The sequence below is a fragment of the Colias eurytheme genome, chromosome 19 (genome assembly GCF_061535395.1).
Source record: "Colias eurytheme isolate Ceu_HAF_F1 chromosome 19, ilColEury1 Martin Lab GWU primary, whole genome shotgun sequence".
NCBI classification, from domain to species: domain Eukaryota; kingdom Metazoa; phylum Arthropoda; class Insecta; order Lepidoptera; family Pieridae; genus Colias; species Colias eurytheme.
Window position 1 is genome coordinate 8,752,366 of NC_142998.1, and position 21,375 is coordinate 8,773,740.

At 35.2% G+C, this 21,375-nt stretch overlaps 2 protein-coding genes and 1 long non-coding RNA gene across 3 annotated transcripts in view; all 3 read left to right on the plus strand.

Moving 5' to 3' along the window:
* Window positions 1–969: 969 nt before the first annotated feature.
* Window positions 970–8,508, plus strand: RpL17 (ribosomal protein L17). Its single transcript, XM_090113252.1, has 4 exons — window positions 970–1,071; window positions 1,270–1,358; window positions 1,435–1,707; window positions 8,268–8,508. Exons 2-4 carry the CDS (start codon window positions 1,278–1,280, stop codon window positions 8,475–8,477), a joined length of 564 nt encoding a protein of 187 aa, XP_089969378.1. The 5' UTR covers window positions 970–1,071; window positions 1,270–1,277; the 3' UTR covers window positions 8,478–8,508.
* A 4,283-nt stretch (window positions 8,509–12,791) lies between these two features.
* On the plus strand, window positions 12,792–18,325 carry LOC149900297 (uncharacterized). Its single transcript, XR_016457780.1, has 3 exons — window positions 12,792–12,954; window positions 17,175–17,276; window positions 18,094–18,325. It is a non-coding gene; the product is annotated as an uncharacterized LOC149900297 (long non-coding RNA).
* A 304-nt stretch (window positions 18,326–18,629) lies between these two features.
* The window catches only part of nAChRbeta2 (nicotinic acetylcholine receptor beta2), a 30,189-nt gene continuing 27,443 nt past the window's right edge, over window positions 18,630–21,375 (plus strand). Inside the window, exons 1-5 of the mRNA XM_090113361.1 lie at window positions 18,630–18,770; window positions 18,949–19,142; window positions 19,445–19,573; window positions 20,100–20,261; window positions 20,831–20,987. Of these exons, the coding sequence (XP_089969487.1) occupies window positions 18,719–18,770; window positions 18,949–19,142; window positions 19,445–19,573; window positions 20,100–20,261; window positions 20,831–20,987 (694 nt within the window). The 5' untranslated portion in view covers window positions 18,630–18,718. The remainder of the gene's footprint in view (window positions 18,771–18,948; window positions 19,143–19,444; window positions 19,574–20,099; window positions 20,262–20,830; window positions 20,988–21,375) is intronic.

Sequence of the window (21,375 nt, forward strand, 5' to 3'; positions counted from 1 at the left end):
AAATGTGTCAAATTGTAGCTAACCCAATATCTCAACGAAAAAAAATAGTCAGCTGGTTACAACATGGTGTATTATACGTCAGCTGGTGTCTCGAACATGAAAGTTAAATTTAAAGAAAAATTTATTTTCCGTTATTTCCTCTCAAACAAAAATTTACCTGATGATAGCTTATATGTAACTGTGGATAAATATATATGTCAGCTGGCTGTATCTTGGTGGAAAAACCGTCAGCTGATACGGGAGGCTACAACCGCTCTTCCCCCCAACCGAGCTCCAGCTGACGTTCACGAGGCTTCATAATACTATACTTTGATGCATTTTACTAATTACCGCTTGAGAGGAACTTGGTCATAAAATCTGCTGCTGGCTCCCGGACCAATATGTTTTCATATAATATTTCAAATGTATTCTAATTGAATAAAAATAATTTTAAGGGTGCACTCACACACATCAGTCACCGTCAAGTCACCGATGACTGATCGGTGACGGTTTGTGTACGTATCCACAAACACCAGTCACCGTCATGTTGTCCGTCAGTCACGTCGCCGGTTTGACTGAATCATTGAACACATACATCAGGTTAGTCAGTGATTAGACGTGTGTCACGCTAGAGAACATGTAGCAATTATTGACGGTAGCACGACGCTGACTGAACTGAGACGTGACGGCACCGGGTGAGTGGGGATAAAAGTATGATACATGTATGGAAAGATTATTTGACGTGCCTGACCGGTGACGTCACTGATAGATTTCGTGCCGGCGACTGTCGTGTGGGAACAGAGTCATACTAGAACTATTGATACATATATTTTTTTAATCCTGTCCGGTGACGTGCCGTGACGGTGACTGATGTGTGTGAGTGCACCCTAAAAATTGAATAAACAAATCAATATAGTTTTTAATATAAATTAAAAATATATCGATAACTTTCAACTGTATTTAATATCTCGTCATAGATAAACAGATTTAACAGTGATTTTGTAATGTAGCAACACATCATAAAATGTCATAACTCATTAAACGTCAAACTTTTTGTCTATGCCTTTTCCTGCTCTAAAAGTCTCTTGAGAGGTTGGTTTCGTGTTTCGAAAATCCATTTTAATCTAAAAAAGTACCTAAAATTGAATTAAAACACAATGTGGTATTAAAGAAATCAGTGAAATTAAGTTAACTGTGCTTGTATTTTTGTGAATGCGTAATATTTGTCACAAAAACAAGTAATAACCTCGAAAGTGTAACCCGTGTGAATAAAGCCGCTCTATTTTTCAGTAACAAAAATGGGTCGTTATTCTCGGGAGCCGGATAATCCAGCGAAATCATGCAAGGCGCGTGGCTCAAACCTCCGTGTTCACTTCAAGGTATAAAACGACGATTTATTCTTGTTGTTTACATACAAAATCAAACTTGTGCTCACGTTTGAACTTTTCATTTCAGAACACATATGAAACAGCTATGGCTATCAGAAAGTTGCCACTGCGTCGCGCTGTTCGTTACCTTAAAAATGTGACTGAGAAGAAGGAATGCATTCCGTTCCGTAGGTTTAACGGGGGTGTTGGTAGGTGTGCACAGGCTAAGCAATTCGGAACCACACAGGGTCGCTGGCCGAAAAAGTCAGCTGAATTCCTCCTCCAATTGTTGAGGAATGCTGAATCCAACGCAGACATCAAAGGATTGGATGTTGACAGGCTTGTCATTGATCACATTCAGGTATGTTAAAATAGGAATGTTCTAATTCAAAACTAAGTGAAAAAGGCTTGTGAACTATTGGACGAACCACCTTTCCTTTGTACTTTTTATTTGATGTGAATTAAACATGTGAGTGTTCTATGTGGTTAATACATTGTTTACAAGACAATTCTGTCCATAAAATACTCAATTTGTAGGTACATATAATTGATTAATATCGATGAATGAATGAAATGACATAAACATTAACTTGTTGCTTGGAAAACATTACAAATGACTACTACTGTTCCAAGAATAATTATTATTAGCATTGTACAATATGGATACAGTCATAACAATAATAAACAGAGTATAGGTTAAGTTGAACATTTAATAATATCTCATTAGTGTCGCTCATGTTTACAAGACTAACAAACGCCTCGATGTTGAAGTTTGAAGATGTGGTTAGATGGTCTGAAATTTATTATGATGTGCGCAAGGAGCGCTAATGCTAATGAGCGAGCGAGCTAAGGAGCGATAATGTTAATGTAGTCAATAATAGTTCTAAATTTATACATGCACCTCCATTTGCCTTTTTTGCTTGACATTCTATATCATTATATAGATTGTTTTCAAAAGGCAAAAAGTATCATGTGTAAAAATCTCTTTTGGCGAAGATATTTTAATTTTTGCCTTAATTTTTACTCATACATTTTTCATGTTATAAAATTATATCTTTCTTAATATGTGCAATGGTTGAACATAGTTTTATGGCTGGCAGAGGTTAGTAAGCTCCATTTTTTGTTGCCTGAACAACCGTGATTCATAGCGTACTTTACTTCATGTACAGGACATTCTTATAGTTAGGTATTTTATTCAATAAATAGTAAGCATATTTCTGTTAACACTAGGAGGTATTCTATGAAATTGCTATGATTAGCTGGCCAGAGAAATACTGGTTGACATAGTACAAACATACAAGTGTTCACAAAAAGGGTAGAATCACATTTTATTATTTTTACTACTGGCTCTGCCTGAGTATCTGGTCTTCGATATACATTTGAGTTTCGGAACTCAGAACTGGTTAAGCGGTTCTTAGGACTTGAAAGCTGCTTAAATGATAAAATGCTTTCAAATATACGGAAACAAGACATTTCATACCGAATTTAAGTTTAACTGGTCAATCCCCGATTTAATAAAATTGTGTTTTGACATTTGTTAGTCTCTCCCAGGTTTGACGAAAATTGCTTGTTAAAACGCCGAATGTTACATTAATTTGGGCTTTGAAAAAGTCTGAGGATTGTCCTGTCAAACCTATGAGTGCCCGAGCTTTTTAAGATTTATATTGGTCAAATCCAAATGCTAGCTTGAAATAATCTTATAAATTCTCGTGTCACAATGTTAGTCTGCATACTCCTCCGAAACGGGTGGACTGATTCTCATGAAATTTTCTGTGCATATCGGGTAAGTCTGACAATCGGCCAACATCTATTTTTCATATGTACCACGGGCGAAGCCGGGGCGGACCGCTTGTAATTTTTTTTTTTTTTTTTTTTTTTCGTTTAATCTGCAATCAGTCGCAAGACTATAAGCAGATGTGTTGCCTGCGCGAGATTATGTAGACGACGAGACCAGCGTCTCGTCTGTCTTCTAGAAAACATCCTTCCTTTTCAGCCTTTTGGTCATAGGGGAAGGTTTTACGAGTTCATGGGCAAGGGGGTTGGGGTGACGCGACAGGCGGTCGGCATATCTATTTTTAAATTTGTCAATTTCAGCTTGAACGGTCGGTACATTCAGATATTCATGGATCTCCACATTTCTGGTAAACCAGGGGGCGCTCGTGATGGTACGCAGTATGTGATTCTGGATACGTTGAATGCACATAATGTTACTTTTACTGGCAGTTCCCCACAATGGGACTCCATAGGTCCAGATAGGTTTTAAAACGGTGTTGTAGATTAACAGCTTATTATCCACAGACAGGACAGAGTTTCTTCCCATAAGCCAATACAGGTTGCGAAACTTAAAATTTATTTCGTCTCGTTTCTTTTTGATGTGGGTGGCCCAGGTGAGTCTTCGGTCTAGGTTGAAGCCCAAGTATTTAACATGTTCGCTATCCGTCAGCACATCATCACCAAATTTGACTGGGGGGCAGTTGCCTCTCCTTAAGGTGAATGTAATATGGTGTGACTTCTGAGCACTTGCACGGATGCGCCACTTCCTCATCCATTCGCAGGTAGCATCCAGTAATCGTTGAAGCTTATTACTTGCCGCTATTGGAATATCATCTCTAACAAGGTAGGCTACATCATCAGCATAAGTTGCAACGGTTACGTCACTAGCTACTGGTAGGTCAGCAGTAAATAAGTTGTAAAGAACAGGGCCGAGAACAGAGCCTTGTGGAACGCCGGCATGTATTTGGCGAAGTGAGGATCTATCATCTCTCTGTTTCACTCGAAAGAGTCTCCCTTCGAGGTAGGACTGGATGATAGGAAAAAGAGAGTGAGGTAGTTTATCTTTCACTTTGCATAGTAAGCCCTTGTGCCACACTCTGTCGAACGCTTGTTGGACATCCAGAAAAGCCGCCGAGCAGTATTGGTTCATTTCAAAGCAGCGTCTGATCTCTTGGTGGACCCGGTGCATCTGCTCTATGGTGGAGTGCTGCTTTCGAAATCCAAATTGATGACTAGGAACAAGATCACAGTTGTCCATATGCTCCATCAAGCGTACTACGAATATCTTCTCCCATAGTTTCGAGAGAACCGGTGTCAGGCTAATGGGACGGTACGAAGCAGCCTCATGGGGAGATTTTCCAGGTTTGTGGATCATGATGATTTCCGAAATTTTCCATATCTTCGGAAAATACGACAATCTGAGAATCGCATTGAATAGGGAAGCAAGAAATGTTATGCGCTTGCGAGGTAAGTTTTTTAAATGTTTCGGAGTGATCAAATCAAAACCAGGAGCCTTGTTGGAATTCAGTCTTCTTATTTCGCGAGCGATTTCTTTTGGTGATGCGGGTTTAAGTGGTAAGCAGAGCTGAAGATCCTGACTGAGTATGTCGATCACATCAGGTTCGTCGCTACCATCATTCGGCTTGAAGACATTCTCTAGATGATTTGCAAATGCTTCTGCTTTTTCAGCGTCGGTTCGCGCCCATGAATTTGAGGACTTGATGGGATGCAGATGTTCTTGTGGCCTTTTATTGGTTTTAATAGCTTTCCAGAGCGAAGCATCTCCTTTTCCTTGCGGTGACATTCTTTCTATAGTATTGTGAAAGCTGGAGTTTGCAGAATCTAGTAAAAGCTGCTTTAATTGTTTTGCAGATTTATTAAAGGCAGTCTTATCGGTTGGATGGTGAGATTGCTGCCAGATACGTCGTAATCGCCTTTTCTCTAAGAGTTTTGTCTTGATGACTGTAGATTGGGATGCCGTCAATGGGGGATATGTTATGCAAGGTGAGTTTTTCCATGAAGAGACCTGGATCAGATTTGTAAAGGACTCACAAGCGTTGTCAACATCTTCTGGGGTCTTCATGGAAATGTTAAGTTTAATGTTTTCCTCCAAGAAGCTACGAAACCCTTGCCAGTCAGTTTTATGATTATACAAGGCATCTGTCTGCTCGACGTGAATGACAGAAGTACTCAAGGTAAGAATAACCGGTGTATGATCGGATGAACCATCCAGACTCGATTCCACAGAGGTGTAAAGATGGCTGACTCCCTTCGTTACGAAAAAGTCTAGGAGGTCAGGGGACTTGTTGCGATCAGCTGGCCAGCTTGTCGGTTCACCGGTAGATATGGGAGTAAGATGGTGAGTATCCAGACAGCTTTTAAGAGATCGGCCTCGTGGTAAAGAAATGCGGGAGCCCCAGTATGTATGCTTAGCATTCCAGTCCCCTCCAGATATGAATTTGTTGCCTAGTCGGCAAAAGTAGTTCTCAAACATTTGTGGGGTGATTGTATGTTTGGGTGGGCAGTATATCGCGGACAGTGTAATGTCACCCGCTCGATCATGTAATTTAATATTGGTAGCTTGAATATGCTGTGTTGCATAGTTCTCTAGTACAGTGTGCTTAAGATTTGATCTAATGATTATGGCAGTGCCTGCATGCGCTTTTCCACTAACGGGATGAGGAGTGAAATAAATATTGAAACCCTTTAGTCGATAGGAACTGGTTTTGGTGGCATGAGACTCGGAAATCAAGACAATGTCGAGTTTGTTACTATGGATCACTTCCTCAAGTTCGTGAATGTTCGACGATAATCCGTTGATGTTCCAGGTTGCAATACGTAGGGGAACTATGAATGTGATTTCGAGACGATGGAGGTCAATAGGTTAAGAAGGGTACCTATTTGCTGAATGAGTTGGTCTATCTTTTCAGATTGCTTTATAAGAAGTTGTTCAATACGACTTTGTTGAGAGTTCTTTTCATTTTTTGAATTTTTCAGGTCATCGTCAGTCTTGTGTCTGTTTGCAGTGACATCCGAGTAGCTGCAATTGTCACGCAGTTTAGTAGAATGAGGTGGTATAACTGTCGTTCTATAGTGTTCTTGTGTAGGTTTAATTTCTATTTTCTCCTTCATTGGCTCGCTAGGAGTATTATATCTTCGGTTTGCCTTTCTGGATGAGATTTCCAGGTAAACTTGACAGCCTTTATAATTCGCTGGATGGTCGCACGAGCATAGAGCACATTTAGCTGGGGTGTTGCGGTCCTTTTTTGGACAGTCTGCAGTTTTGTGACCTTCTCCACATTTGACACATCTATAGGGCCTCATGCAGTTGTTCTTCGAGTGGCCATATTGCTGACAACGATAGCACTGAACAATTTTTGTTGATTTGCGAGGATCTTCTATTGTAACTCGTTGGTGGTAGATATATTCAATATCTTTTACAGCTTTATTATTATCACTAGGTTCTAAATTAACAAAGAATGTAAAAGAAGGCGACTTGTCTGGACCGAAGCGGGCATCAATAATTTCACCACGGACTTTGTTTCCTGTAGCTTCTATCGCATCTATTATTTCTTTGTGAGGTGTCGAATAGTGAAGCTTCTTTATAACAATGCGATACGCCTTCATTTCTTTTGGTGTAAATGTGTGACCTATTAATCCCTTAGCCCTAATTATTGATATAACATTCTTATACGTGTCTGAGCATTCCACAAGAACTCGGAGCAAATTTTTATTTATTATTCTTATTTTAAAGAGTTTCGGATCGCAAACCGATTCAATTAATTTTGATAATTCATTTACATCTTCTATTCCATACAGGACAATAGGAGGAGGTTTGTTTTTACCTAGATAAGAAGTGTTATTATTTTCACTTTCAGGTTGATCTATTGGGAGAGATGTAAATCTATTAGATACTGCCACAGATGTGGGATTCGGTGGAGATTCGCTTGTTCTCTTACGTTTATAAGAATTATTAGGTACCCGCTGCCAAGGTGGTGGTAATCTCTGCTTGGATTGGTTTACTGTTTCTACAGTATCTGCTGCTTTTGGTACCATTTCAGGTTTGGTCATATCGCTCAGAGATGCTGAGCGTGGTCTATTGAAAAGTCCTGGGTGAAAAACTTGTTGGGTTAGATTTTTTTGATTTGTTCTGGTTGAAGAATTTAGGGTAGGTTCGCTCATTTTTGTTCCCACGAGTAGGGTCGAGTTATACGGTCGCTTACAGGGTGACGCCCATTCCTGTAAGAAGGCGCAATTCAACGATGTTAGCCTGTCACATCGAGGTTGGTGCTAAAAACTGGAGTCCCTCCAGCCATTCATCCCATCGGCACAGTCCACACCTTAGGATTGGGGTAATTATTTTATAGAGATTTTCTTTCTCGTGGCACAGACAATGAAGCCCAGGCCCCCAGCCTCACGAAACATGACAAGACCGGGTTGTTGAGGTCATTTCCTACCATCAACAAAGACAAGCTGATTAGGCTTGTTGGTTCGGGTTAATTCCCGCCGCCCAAAACTCGGCGTTGTTGCTCATTTGGCACCACCCAGGGGACACGTGTAGGGTGGGTCTTGAATGGACAAGGTGGTATGTCCTACGGACGCGAGCAACATTGTCCCCCCGCTAGTAATTATCTAACATTTGTTCGGTATTTAACATAATAATATTATTTAAAGAATATATTTTTACAGTATTTAACATATTTCCAGTTATCCAGAAATCCCAGCTATGAATATAAGTGCATGGCCCCAACAGAGCTATCAATGTTTTGGGTGGGTTCAGACGCTTGCGTTCATAGTGACATTCAACAAGCACAAGAATGTGCCACAAGCATGTAAACATATTGTTTGTGCATGCGCCTGTGTTTGTTTGCACCGTAAGCGCACGGGCTGCTTGCCAAGCGTCTGAACGTATCATCAGTGCCCTTACGGACTAGCTGATTAGTGCGTACAATCATAAGCGGTTGCATATTAAAATGGGAAAGCGGCTAACCGCGCGGTTAGCCGCCCCCGCGGTTAACCGCTAGTGCGTAAGGGCACTCAGAGTATTAAAATTTGTCATTAAATTCATCCGAACAATAACTGTACAAACTTGTCATATTTTTAAGAAATCTTTCAACAAATTTCTCATGTTTTGAATGTTCTTTCCAGGTAAACCGTGCCCCCTGCCTCCGCAGGCGTACCTACCGTGCGCACGGTCGCATCAACCCCTACATGTCGTCCCCCTGCCACATTGAGGTGTGTCTCAGTGAGCGTGAGGACGCGGTAGCCCGAGCGGCACCCACAGACGATGCTCCCGCTAAGAAAAAGCTCTCCAAGAAGAAGCTGGCTCGTCAAAAGGAGAAGATGATGAGGGAATAGACGTTAGGGGTTAATAAATGACTACAACAAGTTGGGTGTTTTATTTAGAAGTGTGGTTGATTATGAGTCTTGTAGGGTAGAGCCTGTCAATAAGATACTGTTCAGCTTAATAATATGAGTTTGACCTAATTCTATTGTTTAATTATTCTTGATAAAATTCTTCAGAAATGGAAATTTAAGAGTTAGAATATACCTAGGTAAATACAAGTGAATTTTCAATGTTTTTACTTTTTAGGGTTAGAATTACTGCATGTAGGATACATTATAATCTGGCTTTGAGCCATAAGGCCGCCACTTGTACATTTTAAATGGTTATGTTTTACATTTTTATTTTATAAGATCTTGTACAATAGAGTAAATAAATAACAATCTGCATTTATCCGATGCAGAATGTTGATAGAACACAAATAGGCTTAGAATAGAAGAAAGCAAAATTAGAAAAATATTTTACACACATTGTTAGTTTTGCAATACCAAGAAGCTTATATCTAAAGTAACCGTCATGAGAAGCTATAAATTTTGTAAACAAGTGTTCAGGAGTTCACAACATTTGGATCAACAAAAAAAATGAATTTGTTTAAGATTTAATAAATTATTAAGTAAAAAAATCACCTGTAAAAATCACCGGTAGTCACTTGTCACACGAAGCTCAAGCTATATCTCCAGGTATACCAATTAACCTAACCAATTACTTCACAATTTAAAACCTACTTCTAATATTAACCTTAAGTTTCCAAAGATTAGCGCGTTTGAACAAACAACTCTTTCTTTTTACTTATTATATATTTTAGATAAATTGTATTACGCACCTTTTGACGTTTTTTTCGTGGCGAATTTATTTCCTTAGATGTACTGGCTACTGGCTCCATTATACGTAATAACAAATAAAATTAACGCAACAATTAAAGTAACAACAATAAAAAAGTGATAACGAAACAATAACAAAATTAACAATAACAACCAGATCCGCGATATATGCAAAGCAATGAAACAAACTCGTACGCATTCGAAACTCGAATGATGCGTTTATTTCAAAATGGCGTCCCGATAGTTCACAATCCCTGCGACGGACGCGTTCCGGTACCAAGAAACACAAACGATAGCGCTTTGCGTCGTTAAAATATGATCCGACTAAATTAAATAGGTTGTTACTTTCATATAACCCGTCTATATTTCATGTCGATTGAATATGGTCAATTTATTATTATCTCGCAGTATAAAATGTTTACTTAGTAAAAGATGTTTGTTTACATAATTTATAGCTTCTCGTGACGGGTACTTTAATACACTGGAGATTTTAGATTTCATTTTCATACTATTAACGCCATCTATTGACAATGCAATGTAATGAATATACAAATTATAAGTTCTGCAGGTAGGTAGGTAGAATTATTCTCTTGTGTATTTTTATTTTATGCATTGTATGAAATTTTATATAGTAAATAAGTAAATAAAATTTATGTTTATTGATATGAAATGAAATTTATAAAACAAATCAATTAGCAACTCAACGCAAAACACAAACCTTAATAATTTTAAACTACAAGATTTTCACTATTCACAACTTTTGTATCTAATTCTGCAGTACTGTTTTCACGGAGTTTATTTAAATATCTTTCCAAATAATAATTCGACTCTGCTAGTATCTTGGCATTTTCACTAGCTTCCTTTCTTTTCCTCTTTGCCAACAAAATTTGATCACGCAAATTATCATTTTCCCGTTGCAAACACTTGATTTTCTGTTCGTACGTTCGTTGCATTTTAACAGTACACTATTAATTAATTATTTAGATTTGTTTTCAGTTCTATTTCATGGATTTGTCGCTTCAGCGTAGTATTCTTTTCGTTCAACTCGATGGCTCTTGTCATTTCCTGATGTTGTTTATTTGTAGCTTCAAGGAGCTGTTGCTGAAGCTTACGATTTTCAGCAACGATTTCATTCAAGTTTCTTGACAAATAGCTACGTTCAGCGTCCTTGTATGCACTTCTTTGTAATTTCATTCTAAAGTATAATTACTAGGAAATTTTAAATTTCGTTAAATTAATTTATGATTGCATCAAAACATGGCCCAATTGATTTTTTTGTAGTTGTCACTAACTATATTTATGGGAAAAAGGTGTGACGCAGAAAATATACATCCTCTTTAGAGTACAGAAATAATGTTTATCAGCGTTAGTGAACGGGTGGAAAGACTTTATCATGGAGATTAACATAAATAACAATTTTCTGATACATAGCATAGCAAACTTCTTATTATTTAAAAAATAAAAGGCGCGAAAATTGTGTGATCAATGAGTTACGCTCAGAGACCTAAAACCATCCTAAAACACTCAATAGCGAAAAAATTGCTCAGGGTGAAAAAGAGCCACAACGCGAAATTCGTGTTGTGGCTCTTTTATTGTAACTCCCACTCGTTTTGAGCTATTTTTTCGCTCAACAACCGTTTTTGGTCACTACTTTTTCACGTTAAAACCTTTGAAAGGATTTTTATTATATTCTGAAATGGATGATAATATTAACATAAGATATTCCTGGGACATAGCTACAACAATAGCCTACCTATGTCCGATATTATAAAGTATTTGCCTTTGCCCGTGGTTTCGTCTGCAAGTTAAGCCGCGTATAGGTACCTACATCTAGAATACAATGTATTACCTAATACCTACTCATTTGCTATATTATCTAAATGAATAAGTAAAAAACAAAACAGACAGTGTTCAAGACGGCAATAATGTTCACCTATCGACAGGGGACCCTTATTTCCGTACCACTAATTTGCCGCTGATATATTTGCAACGTTCGATGCTATTTAGTCAGCGTGGGTGACGAGCATTTGTACTATGTCAGTGGGTATCGGTCAGTATCACAGTCATAGACTAGAGTAGATAATTTTTGAAACAAAAAAAAATCGCAGTCGGATGAAACCCATTAGAATAGGAGGGGAATATGATAAAAATGTAAGGAAAAATAAATTACGGTCAATCCGAGTTCGGGAAGCGGGAGGGGGGAGCTTTTAAGAGAAAAAAATGGTTTCTCTCGATTTCCGACAAAACTACAAGTCCTATAGAAAAAAGTTCAATGGCAAAGTTGTAGGTAATTAAAAGTTCTACAACTTTTGAATTCACAATTTTTTCACATAACCTAAAAATTTAGGTGAAAAATTCAAAAAACCAAGTTCTTGGTCTTTTATTTCTATCTACTTCAAAATTTATTTTTTTTCTACGAAATTTGGTGAAAACTTACTTTATTATGTCCCAAATACACTGTAATTTATTTGATTGAAAATATTTATTTTTTCGCCTTATTTTGAATGAATACCAAAAAAACAACCTAATTTTCAATCGAAAAGTCACCCGTCAAAATATCAGCTTTTTTCAAAAACTTGGGGTGCCTTTTATTCATTGAAATCTCTACTTTCATATGGTGTAAAAAAAATAAACACCACCATAGTAAATGCTCTCAGGAAATGCATACAAACAGTCTGAAAATTAGCTTTTACTAAATCAGGCACACTTCTCGAACTACCTGAAATGTTTTTATCGACATCATTTTGCTTTTGAATATGCTGTAAAATATTAAACTTAGAACAGATAATTATTTTTCTTTTGAAATATTACCGAAAAGCCGATACAAGAGAAGATATAGAGTTCAAGAAGTGTGCCTGATTTAGTAAAAGCTCATTATCACACTGTTTGTATGCATTTCCTGAGAACATTTACTATGGTGGTGTTTATTTTTTTTTACACCATATGAAAGTAGAGATTTCAATGAATAAAAGGCACCCCAAGTTTTTGAAAAAAGCTGATATTTTGACGGGTGACTTTTCGATTGAAAATTAGGTTGTTTTTTTTGTATTCATTCAAAATAAGGCGAAAAAATAAATATTTTCAATCAAATAAATTACAGTGTATTTGGGACATAATAAAGTAAGTTTTCACCAAATTTCGTAGAAAAAAAATAAATTTTGAAGTAGATAGAAATAAAAGACCAAAAACTTGGTTTTTTGAATTTTTCACCTAAATTTTTAGGTTATGTGAAAAAATTGTGAATACAAAAGTTGTAGAACTTTTAATTACCTACAACTTTGCCATTGAACTTTTTTCTATAGGACTTGTAGTTTTGTCGGAAATCGAGAGAAACCATTTTTTTCTCTTATAAGCCTCCCCCTCCCGCTTCCCGAATTCGGATTGACCGTAATTTATTTTTCCTTACATTTTTATCATATTCCCCTCCTTTTCTAATGGGTTTCATCCGACTGCGATTTTTTTTATCTTTTCATTATTTTCAAAGGCTTCTACCCCAGTCTATCAGTGTAACATTGCCGTTGATTGTGTGGACACTGGCCTGCAGTAGTAAATATTATATTTGTACGCATGGCGCACGCGCGTACGGCCGCTGTGGTTTGCATTTGCGCTCTCGTCGTTATCGTTGTTAGCGACCCTGCGTTGGCGCCAAATAAGAAAATGGAAACGAAAGGTAGGAAAAATTAAATATGTAAGTAAGTACCTAAGGTCTGAAGAAAGAAGTATTTAATTTTCTATTCACTTTATGTTTCGAATCTGTGTCACAAATAAATAATATGCATCAATTTAGTAGATTACTACATCCTTTTTTTTTGTGATTTACTAATCTACCTATTACTAAGGTACTTAGTAATCTACAACAACAAGCAATTAAAACAGAAATCATTTCGATGGCCTGTTTTAATGAACATGCTACTTAGGTCATAAAATATTTATTGTTGAATCGTGTGTGTGTTAATTATTAGTCCTTAAATTTAAATTCTTTGGTTATTCTTGGTCAATTATTGATTATGTTATGAATTCAACATACAGAATTTTCAGTGTGACTTTTAGTAGAGCTTTTTCATCTTCTAATGAGTCATAACAAACTAGCTTTCTAATTCTACTTAATATTACTAATATAGTATTATATTATACCTATGTGCTTATATCTAGATAACAAATTATTTACGTACCCACTTAAAATTTCCTCGATTTTTATTCCATTTACATTATGGGCTATTGCCCATTAATGTAAATAGAATAAAAATCAGATCAGTTATAGTTATTAAAGTTATCGCAAACAGACAGACGAAGTGGAGGAAGTGTTTTATAATATTATGTAATGAAGGATTTTGTACAATTTTCATATTTTTAACAGGGAGCCCCATAAATCATTTAGGAAATCAGACGACAGGCTCACATGGCTCCTCGTTATCCTTCCTGTGTAAATAAAAATAAATGCACCGCGACAACAAAATTGGTTGCTAAGTGATTGTTGATTTGCGGCAACTTTGATCGCATAAACTGACCTACATTACCTAATACTGCACTTATCACTCCCAGCTCCTAAGTAGGGTTACCAGATTAAAGGAATGTGGCAATTTTAACTCGATTTGTTCATCTTTATAGGTGTAGAGACTAGAGAAAAAGATATAAACTTATAAAATAATTCGAAAAAGTTGAAATAACAGCAGTCTTTATTGACAATTTTACAATTCAGTCAGACAGTCTAGCTAGTCAATAAGTATTCTTCAGTTGTTGCAATAATAAACGATGTGATTGTGATTAATCTAAAATATTTATATCAGAACTCGACCCTCCAGACCAGTGCTATCCTTACTAATACCACAGACTAATAATAATATACTACGTATACAACTAATACCCTAATACATATTATAAAGCGAAAATGTGTATGTTCATCTTTCATCCACGTCGCAACGAAGTTAATAATTCATGACACCATTTTTGTGCGAAACAGTTTAGAGGCTTTATAGTGATATAGGCTACTTTAACCGCAATAAAATATCTCAATTCCATGAGAAGGTCCACATCACTCCGAAATAAAGAAAATTCCGATAGAGGGCACTATATTTAAAATGTGACACGTCTATGAGACTGTTAATTTTCTTTGACCATGCGGGTGAAGCCCCGGGCGCGGTCAAAGAATAAGCTTTGTAAGAAGCTTAAGACCACAACTCTATGTACCCATAAAAAAATTAGTATCATCTAATTCACATATCTACTGTGTGTACTTATTTAAATTTTTGGCGATAAATCATTATTCTGAAAATAGGCAGAGACGGCGACTTTGTTTTATAGTAAGTAGGTAGTGAAGAATAAACACATTTTTATAATTCTTAATTCCTATCATTCGGTAGCCCTACTCCCAAGTCGGACGGATGCTAAGTATCTCACCCTATTTTTGACCGATCTTCAATCATTTATACCTTTGCCGTTACGGCCGCAGTTGATAGTGACCCCATTGTTTATTTAACTCTTGTGACATATCGAACTATAAATGCTTTATCGATATGGGTTTTGCTTTAGTTTTCTAGCTATGAGACCGAAATTGTGTTTGGATATATTCAAATAATCATAGATACCTTCGGACAGTACCTATCTAATTATTACGATTGGTAATGATCTAAATTCTAAGCGATTGGACCAAATATCTAAACAACCAATGATCGCGTATCTGAATAACAAATTCCATCTAGGTACTTGTAGAGATATAAAGATATAAATTAACTAATATATAAAGGAAATTGGTTCCGCGTCTATTAAACTTGATATAATTCTTATCAGTATTTTAAAGTACCTACCTTATAAATCGCACGCTTAATTAACCTCCAGACACAATAATCTCGTAGTGTTCCAGAGATACATTATTATCTACTTAAAGTCGAGGGGATGTTATCTTACTTTACTTTTTTACATTCTCTTGATCTGGTGACTAGCCACAGAACATAAAGCTTCTTGAAATCGCATCAAAAAATTGATTAAAAACCAGAATAATATAATGTAATGAAATATTTCAGTATATTATATATCAGTTATCTTATTATTCAAATTGAGTTAGGTAGTGCGATTCATGATTGATGATATAGTTAGTTACGCAATTGCGACATGACCGGATTCGTGAAGAGCAATATTATGATGTGTAGGTCAGGGAATACAAATATTATACCTACATACAACACTAAAAAATAAAGCAAAATTCTATTTTTTAAGCTATTGCATAGCTTCTATCGCGGGCCTTCAGCGCGGGGACCGAATCTAGAAATTCCGTAACGAAAAAACCTCACGCTCCCCACTCCGACGGGCACGGAGGTGTGGCTTGAAGGCATGATAAGCAATAGCTTTACCGCGGCAGTCCCCGAGTGCCACACGTCCTTTTTTCATTTTTTTACACAAGGATTTAATCATTTAACATATTTTCGTGGTTGTATCTTAGATAATGTATCAAGTACAGAAAAGCATTACCATTACACTAGTAACGACAAATGTCTACTCTACAGTGTCTAGCAGAAACTAAAATCAACTCTTTCATAGTTGATGAAATATTTAAAGTATTAATTACTCATACTGCTTTCATATTATTATGAGTTATTAGTGCATTGGTATTTTAAGAATTTAAGATTGTGCATACTTCGTAGATGCAGGAAGTGCACCTAATTATATGTAAAAATATTATTAACACGTCATACTTATTACCGATTGTATTCGATTACTTACATTACAATGTAACATAGAAATACATTGTAATAGATTGTTACGTGCTAGATTTTATGTGTATTGGAAATTGGTCTTAAGTGAAAAATTTACACCTACGTCTTTGAACCGGGAAGTGTCAGCAAATGGAGCAATTGTACACACATATTAATTTGGAATGCAGAATTTATGTCGACATTTATGGCAGATTTATGACTATTTTGTTTGTCTGTGAGGCTATGAATAGAAATAAGAACCCCCTATCAATAAAAAAAAAGTGACAGTAGTACCCACCTCAACGCTTCGCTTATGAGGCGTGCAATAGACATGGATTTTAAAAAATGCATTCAAATAAAAATGAAATCTATTCCAATTTATCTATTCACTTTGATATCCCAGTATGATACTATCATCTATTGGCCAGATGGATAAAATACGTCTCCTTTCAAAGGAAACTGCTAAAAATATGTTCGATTAAAAAAATACTTATGCCCTTTGAACTCCCAGATAACGCGGAACTCCTAGGGTCCTATAAAGTAAATTGGTCCAATGGAAAAATGTATATAAACTATCATTACCAATGACATAATGGTCATGACATTGGAAGTGACTTCCTACCTTGAACCCGGAAGGTTCGATACGGTCATTCCCTTCCTTATTGTGAACGCATTTCTGGACTATACATATTGTTATATCATCGTATTGAAGCTTCAAGCTCGCCTGTTGGTCTTGAATATATGAGTCATCTTGATATTGAGTACATGTATACCGATGTTTTCCAAACATAATAATAAACTTATATTAGAGCTAGCGTTGGAACTTAGATGAGTAGTACCTACTTTCATAAAGACGTTGCTGTTACCAAATACCAGCTGTTTTTTTTATAAGTAGGTCAACTTATTAAGGAGAACCTACCTATCGTACATTTGACACAAAAATTTCAAGTCTTCAATCAGTAAAAATGGTCCTTTACCTAATGTTTAAAAAACCTATGAAACTCTAAGAATATCGATGTCCTTAAAAGTACCTGTGAGTCTATGGTAACAATAATTATTTATTTCGACTTTAATTTACAAAAAAATACTACTTTATATACGAACAAAAATACCATTAAAAAAGCCTAACTAATTAACTATATACACATATTTTAACAGTAGATGCTATTTACCTAACTATTAATGTTTTTATTTTTTACAGAACGAAAGACAATACAAGAAAAACCTATTATCATACGACGAGTGCCAAGTGCCTATTTTTATCCATTCAGTTTGTGGCCTTTACCAAAATATTCTGTTGGAGGTAATTTTTTAATTATTTTATAGCGAAATTTAAAAACAAAAAAAATTTAAAAACTTAAACATTATCAATGATAATTATAGTTTCCAGGATAAATAATAGTGCTTTAGTGAGTAAAATCCTTTTACAAAATTCGTATTCAGTGTGTTACAGAAAGCAAATCGAATTAGAATTTGAAAATAACCTATTTTTTACGACGATGCTACTCGATGCTAAAATATTTGTACAATTAAAAACTTGCAACACATAGAGAACGCGCCACGAAAGAAGTCCCACGGCGAAGGCCTGAACTAAATTTGACATGTTGGTCTTATTGTAGAAAGAGGTAATGAGTTTTCCCGCTCTGTATTTTGAACCCTATGGATAAAAATTGGGCTAAAATTAAACGAATGATTGCATTGAAATACTTAAATGTTCATTGATTACTAACACTTCACACACATCCATAAACGGTTCTAAGAAAGTGATAAAAATCTTTAGTGGTAATAGATTATTATTTTAATGTTTTAAATCTCGATAATTATTTCGACATTCCTGCATAAGACAAGTAAGTAAACATCTATCAGAATCAATGAACTTTTAACTCATAATTAGGTAAGTTTAGATTAAATTTCGCATTTCCCAACGCTGGGATATTTGAATTAAATAATACTGGCAACATTATTTTAGGCGTAAACAGCGCCGCATCTAGGAGACTTCTTTTATGGTGCATTCTTTACATTAAAATATATGTCAATATAGATTAAAGACTGGATACTTAAATGGATAAAATAATCTGTAATAAATTTAAATATGAAAGTTATGCTTTTTAAAATTTCAGAAAATGAAGAATTCGAAAGTTACCATGTAAGAAGTATAAAAAATGTCCAAGTAAGACAAAATAAAAGATAGAAAGTGATGTAAAATATTTTATGAAGACACAGGAGATAATATTGTAACAAAATTACGACATTTTTTATATTAATTTTATTAAAATTGTGGTTAGACGGCCCACACTTAAATATTTATCTCATTTATAAGATTTTGAATAATAAATGCTCTTACTTTTTTAATCTATCTTTTATTTAATAAAGTTACAAATATGTACTTCGTTAATACAACAAAGTACTAAATTCATCAACAAATCTCAAATAGGATGAAATGTGTAAGTATCCAAGGCACATTCAGATTTCAGAATTTAAAAAGCTATAATATAGTTCCTCTTTTTGCCTCTGGACTGAAAAGGCGCTATGTTACATTTCCTCCTTGTCCTTTATTAAAAATGGGCGGGAATCATTCTGTACGAATATTGATTACGCATGCGCTTTGTATTCGTATTGCGTTATGCGTACAAAATTGAATTCTTTTAACTACCTACTTACGTACTTGAAAAAGCTGCGTGTTTTTATCATCCACTTTTGGGTTTTGTAAACACTTATAATTATAAAAAATAAATACGTGCCAATATGAAGTTGGGTTTTATATGGTTGATATTTCAATATGTGCATAACTGTATGGGTAAGTAATTTTCCTTTAAACAACACTACAATACCAGAATATTTATAATTATTTTAATTGATAAATTTTTAGTAAAACGAAACGACAGTCGACACCAATATTTCTTTTTCATTCAGTTCTTACCGATAATTGCAAAGTTTTATTTACTAGCTGTTAATAAAATTGAATAATCTTTCAGGCGTGAAACTTCTGGAAGCAAATCCAGACGTAAAACGACTATATGACGATCTTCTAAGCAATTACAATCGGCTAATTCGACCTGTGACTAATGTGACTGATATACTGACCGTAAGACTTGGCCTAAAATTGTCTCAGTTGATGGAAGTCAATCTGAAGAACCAGGTCATGACTACAAACTTGTGGGTGGAGCAGGTAATTGATTATTTATTGCAAAAAATATCTGCGACCCACTGTTTCAGCATAGTAACCATTGAATTGGTAACACTATTATTGTATTTAGTGGTATTAGAACTTAGAGCTTTGTTCTAAATAAACAGTATTTTATTAGTTGTATACCTAGCAAGTCATAAAAGAAGGCAAAAGAAAGTAATAACTATTCTGTTAAGTCAATCAAAATAATCTTCTACAACAATTTAAAAGTCTATTTTACTTCAGAGATTTACTTTAGCATGTCGCAACTTAAAGTAGAATAAAAAAACTTAATTATGTTTCAGAAATGGTTTGATTATAAACTACAATGGAATCCAGATGATTATGGAGGTGTAGAGATGCTGTATGTACCATCAGAACATATTTGGTTACCAGATATTGTTCTTTACAATAATTGGGATGGAAATTATGAGGTAATTATTATGTGTTGCATTATCTTAATATATATAAATCTCGTGTCACAATGTTTGTCCTCAATGGACTCCTAAACCACTTAACCGATTATAATAAAATTCGCACACCATGTGCAGTTCGATCCAACTTGAGAGATAGGATAGTTTAAACATGTAGGTACCACGGGCGAAGCCGGGGCGGACCACTTGTAATGTATTTACAAATAATGCATGCAAAATGTTATTTCAAGAGTTAGAAATAACAATAGAACATACAAAATAAAACAGTAGTTTTATGGGAACACAGCTATAATTATTTTATTAGGAAATACTTGCTCACAATATATTTTTATAATTAAATACATACAAGAATAAAGAATATAAATTATCTTAATTGAATTTATATTTAAAAGTCGACATAGCAGCTTTTAAATTTAAAACAGAATGTGTAAGAAATATCTATAATAATATGGTTGATAAATATTTTTAGTCATCATTACATTGAAATAAATAATTGATTCTATACATAAACCATAAACTATTCCAGGTAACGCTAATGACAAAAGCAACATTGAAATACACAGGGGAAGTGAATTGGAAGCCGCCAGCTATTTACAAGTCGTCCTGTGAAATTAATGTGGAATATTTCCCATTTGATGAACAAACTTGCTTCATGAAGTTTGGTTCTTGGACATATAATGGAGCTCAGGTTAATCATTTTATTATTTTTAGTATCAAGGTAGCTATTGTAAAGCATTAAAAGTTTTTTCAAACTAGTGTGGAGTACACAAATTTCTAGAGTTTCTTGTATGAACTAACTACTAGGATACAGTATTACAAATATGAAAATAATAATAGCCTCATCTAGATACTAAGATAATAAAGCTGAAGAGTTTGTTTTTTTGTTTGAATGCGCAAATCTCAGGAACTACTGGTCCGATTTCAAAAATTCTTTCGTTGTTAGGTAGCCCATTCATCGAGGAAGGCTATAACCTATATATCATCACGCTAAGACCAACAGGAGCGGAGCAATGCGGGTGAAACCGCGGAGCGCAGCTAGTTAATTATAATAAGACAAAGAAATTCTTCAGAAATTTGAATATTTAGAAAAATAGTGTTATCGTTATAACTAGGTGTGCTTTTCATTTTTCAATACAAACATAAAATTTAAATCATTGCATACCTATACAAAATTGTATTAATAAGAAATTCCCATACCTTATTTACCCATTAAATATTTATATATAAATTTATTAAATATATCTTTATTACTTCCAGGTGGACCTAAAACACATGGACCAGTCAGCTGGCAGCAGCCTGGTCCATGTGGGTATTGATCTCAGCGAATTCTATCTATCTGTAGAGTGGGATATCTTGGAAGTGCCCGCTACTAGGAACGAAGAGTATTATCCTTGCTGCCCGGAACCTTTTTCTGGTGGGTTTGTGAATATCTTGTGGTTTAATTAAATAATGAAAGGGAATTAATGAATGAATTTAACAATTGAGCTCACAATTAGATACAATATGGATACAATGTTCTATGACTCAATAATGATCTTACATGGTTGTTAATTTGTTATGCATATTTTTTCTGGATGAAATATTTTTGTTGCAACTTGTTGATATATGGGAACATATTTTATTTGATTAAATATAATTTTGTTTTGTAAATAAATATTTTAAGGTTTATCTTATGCAGGACAATTCATAGTACAGTAGACCCGCGTTACACCGGCCCCTGGCCTATCCGTCGTACCCTGTAATCCGACATGTCTATAATTGCTGAATCCCTATTTTTGGACAATTTTTGCATCGATCATGCA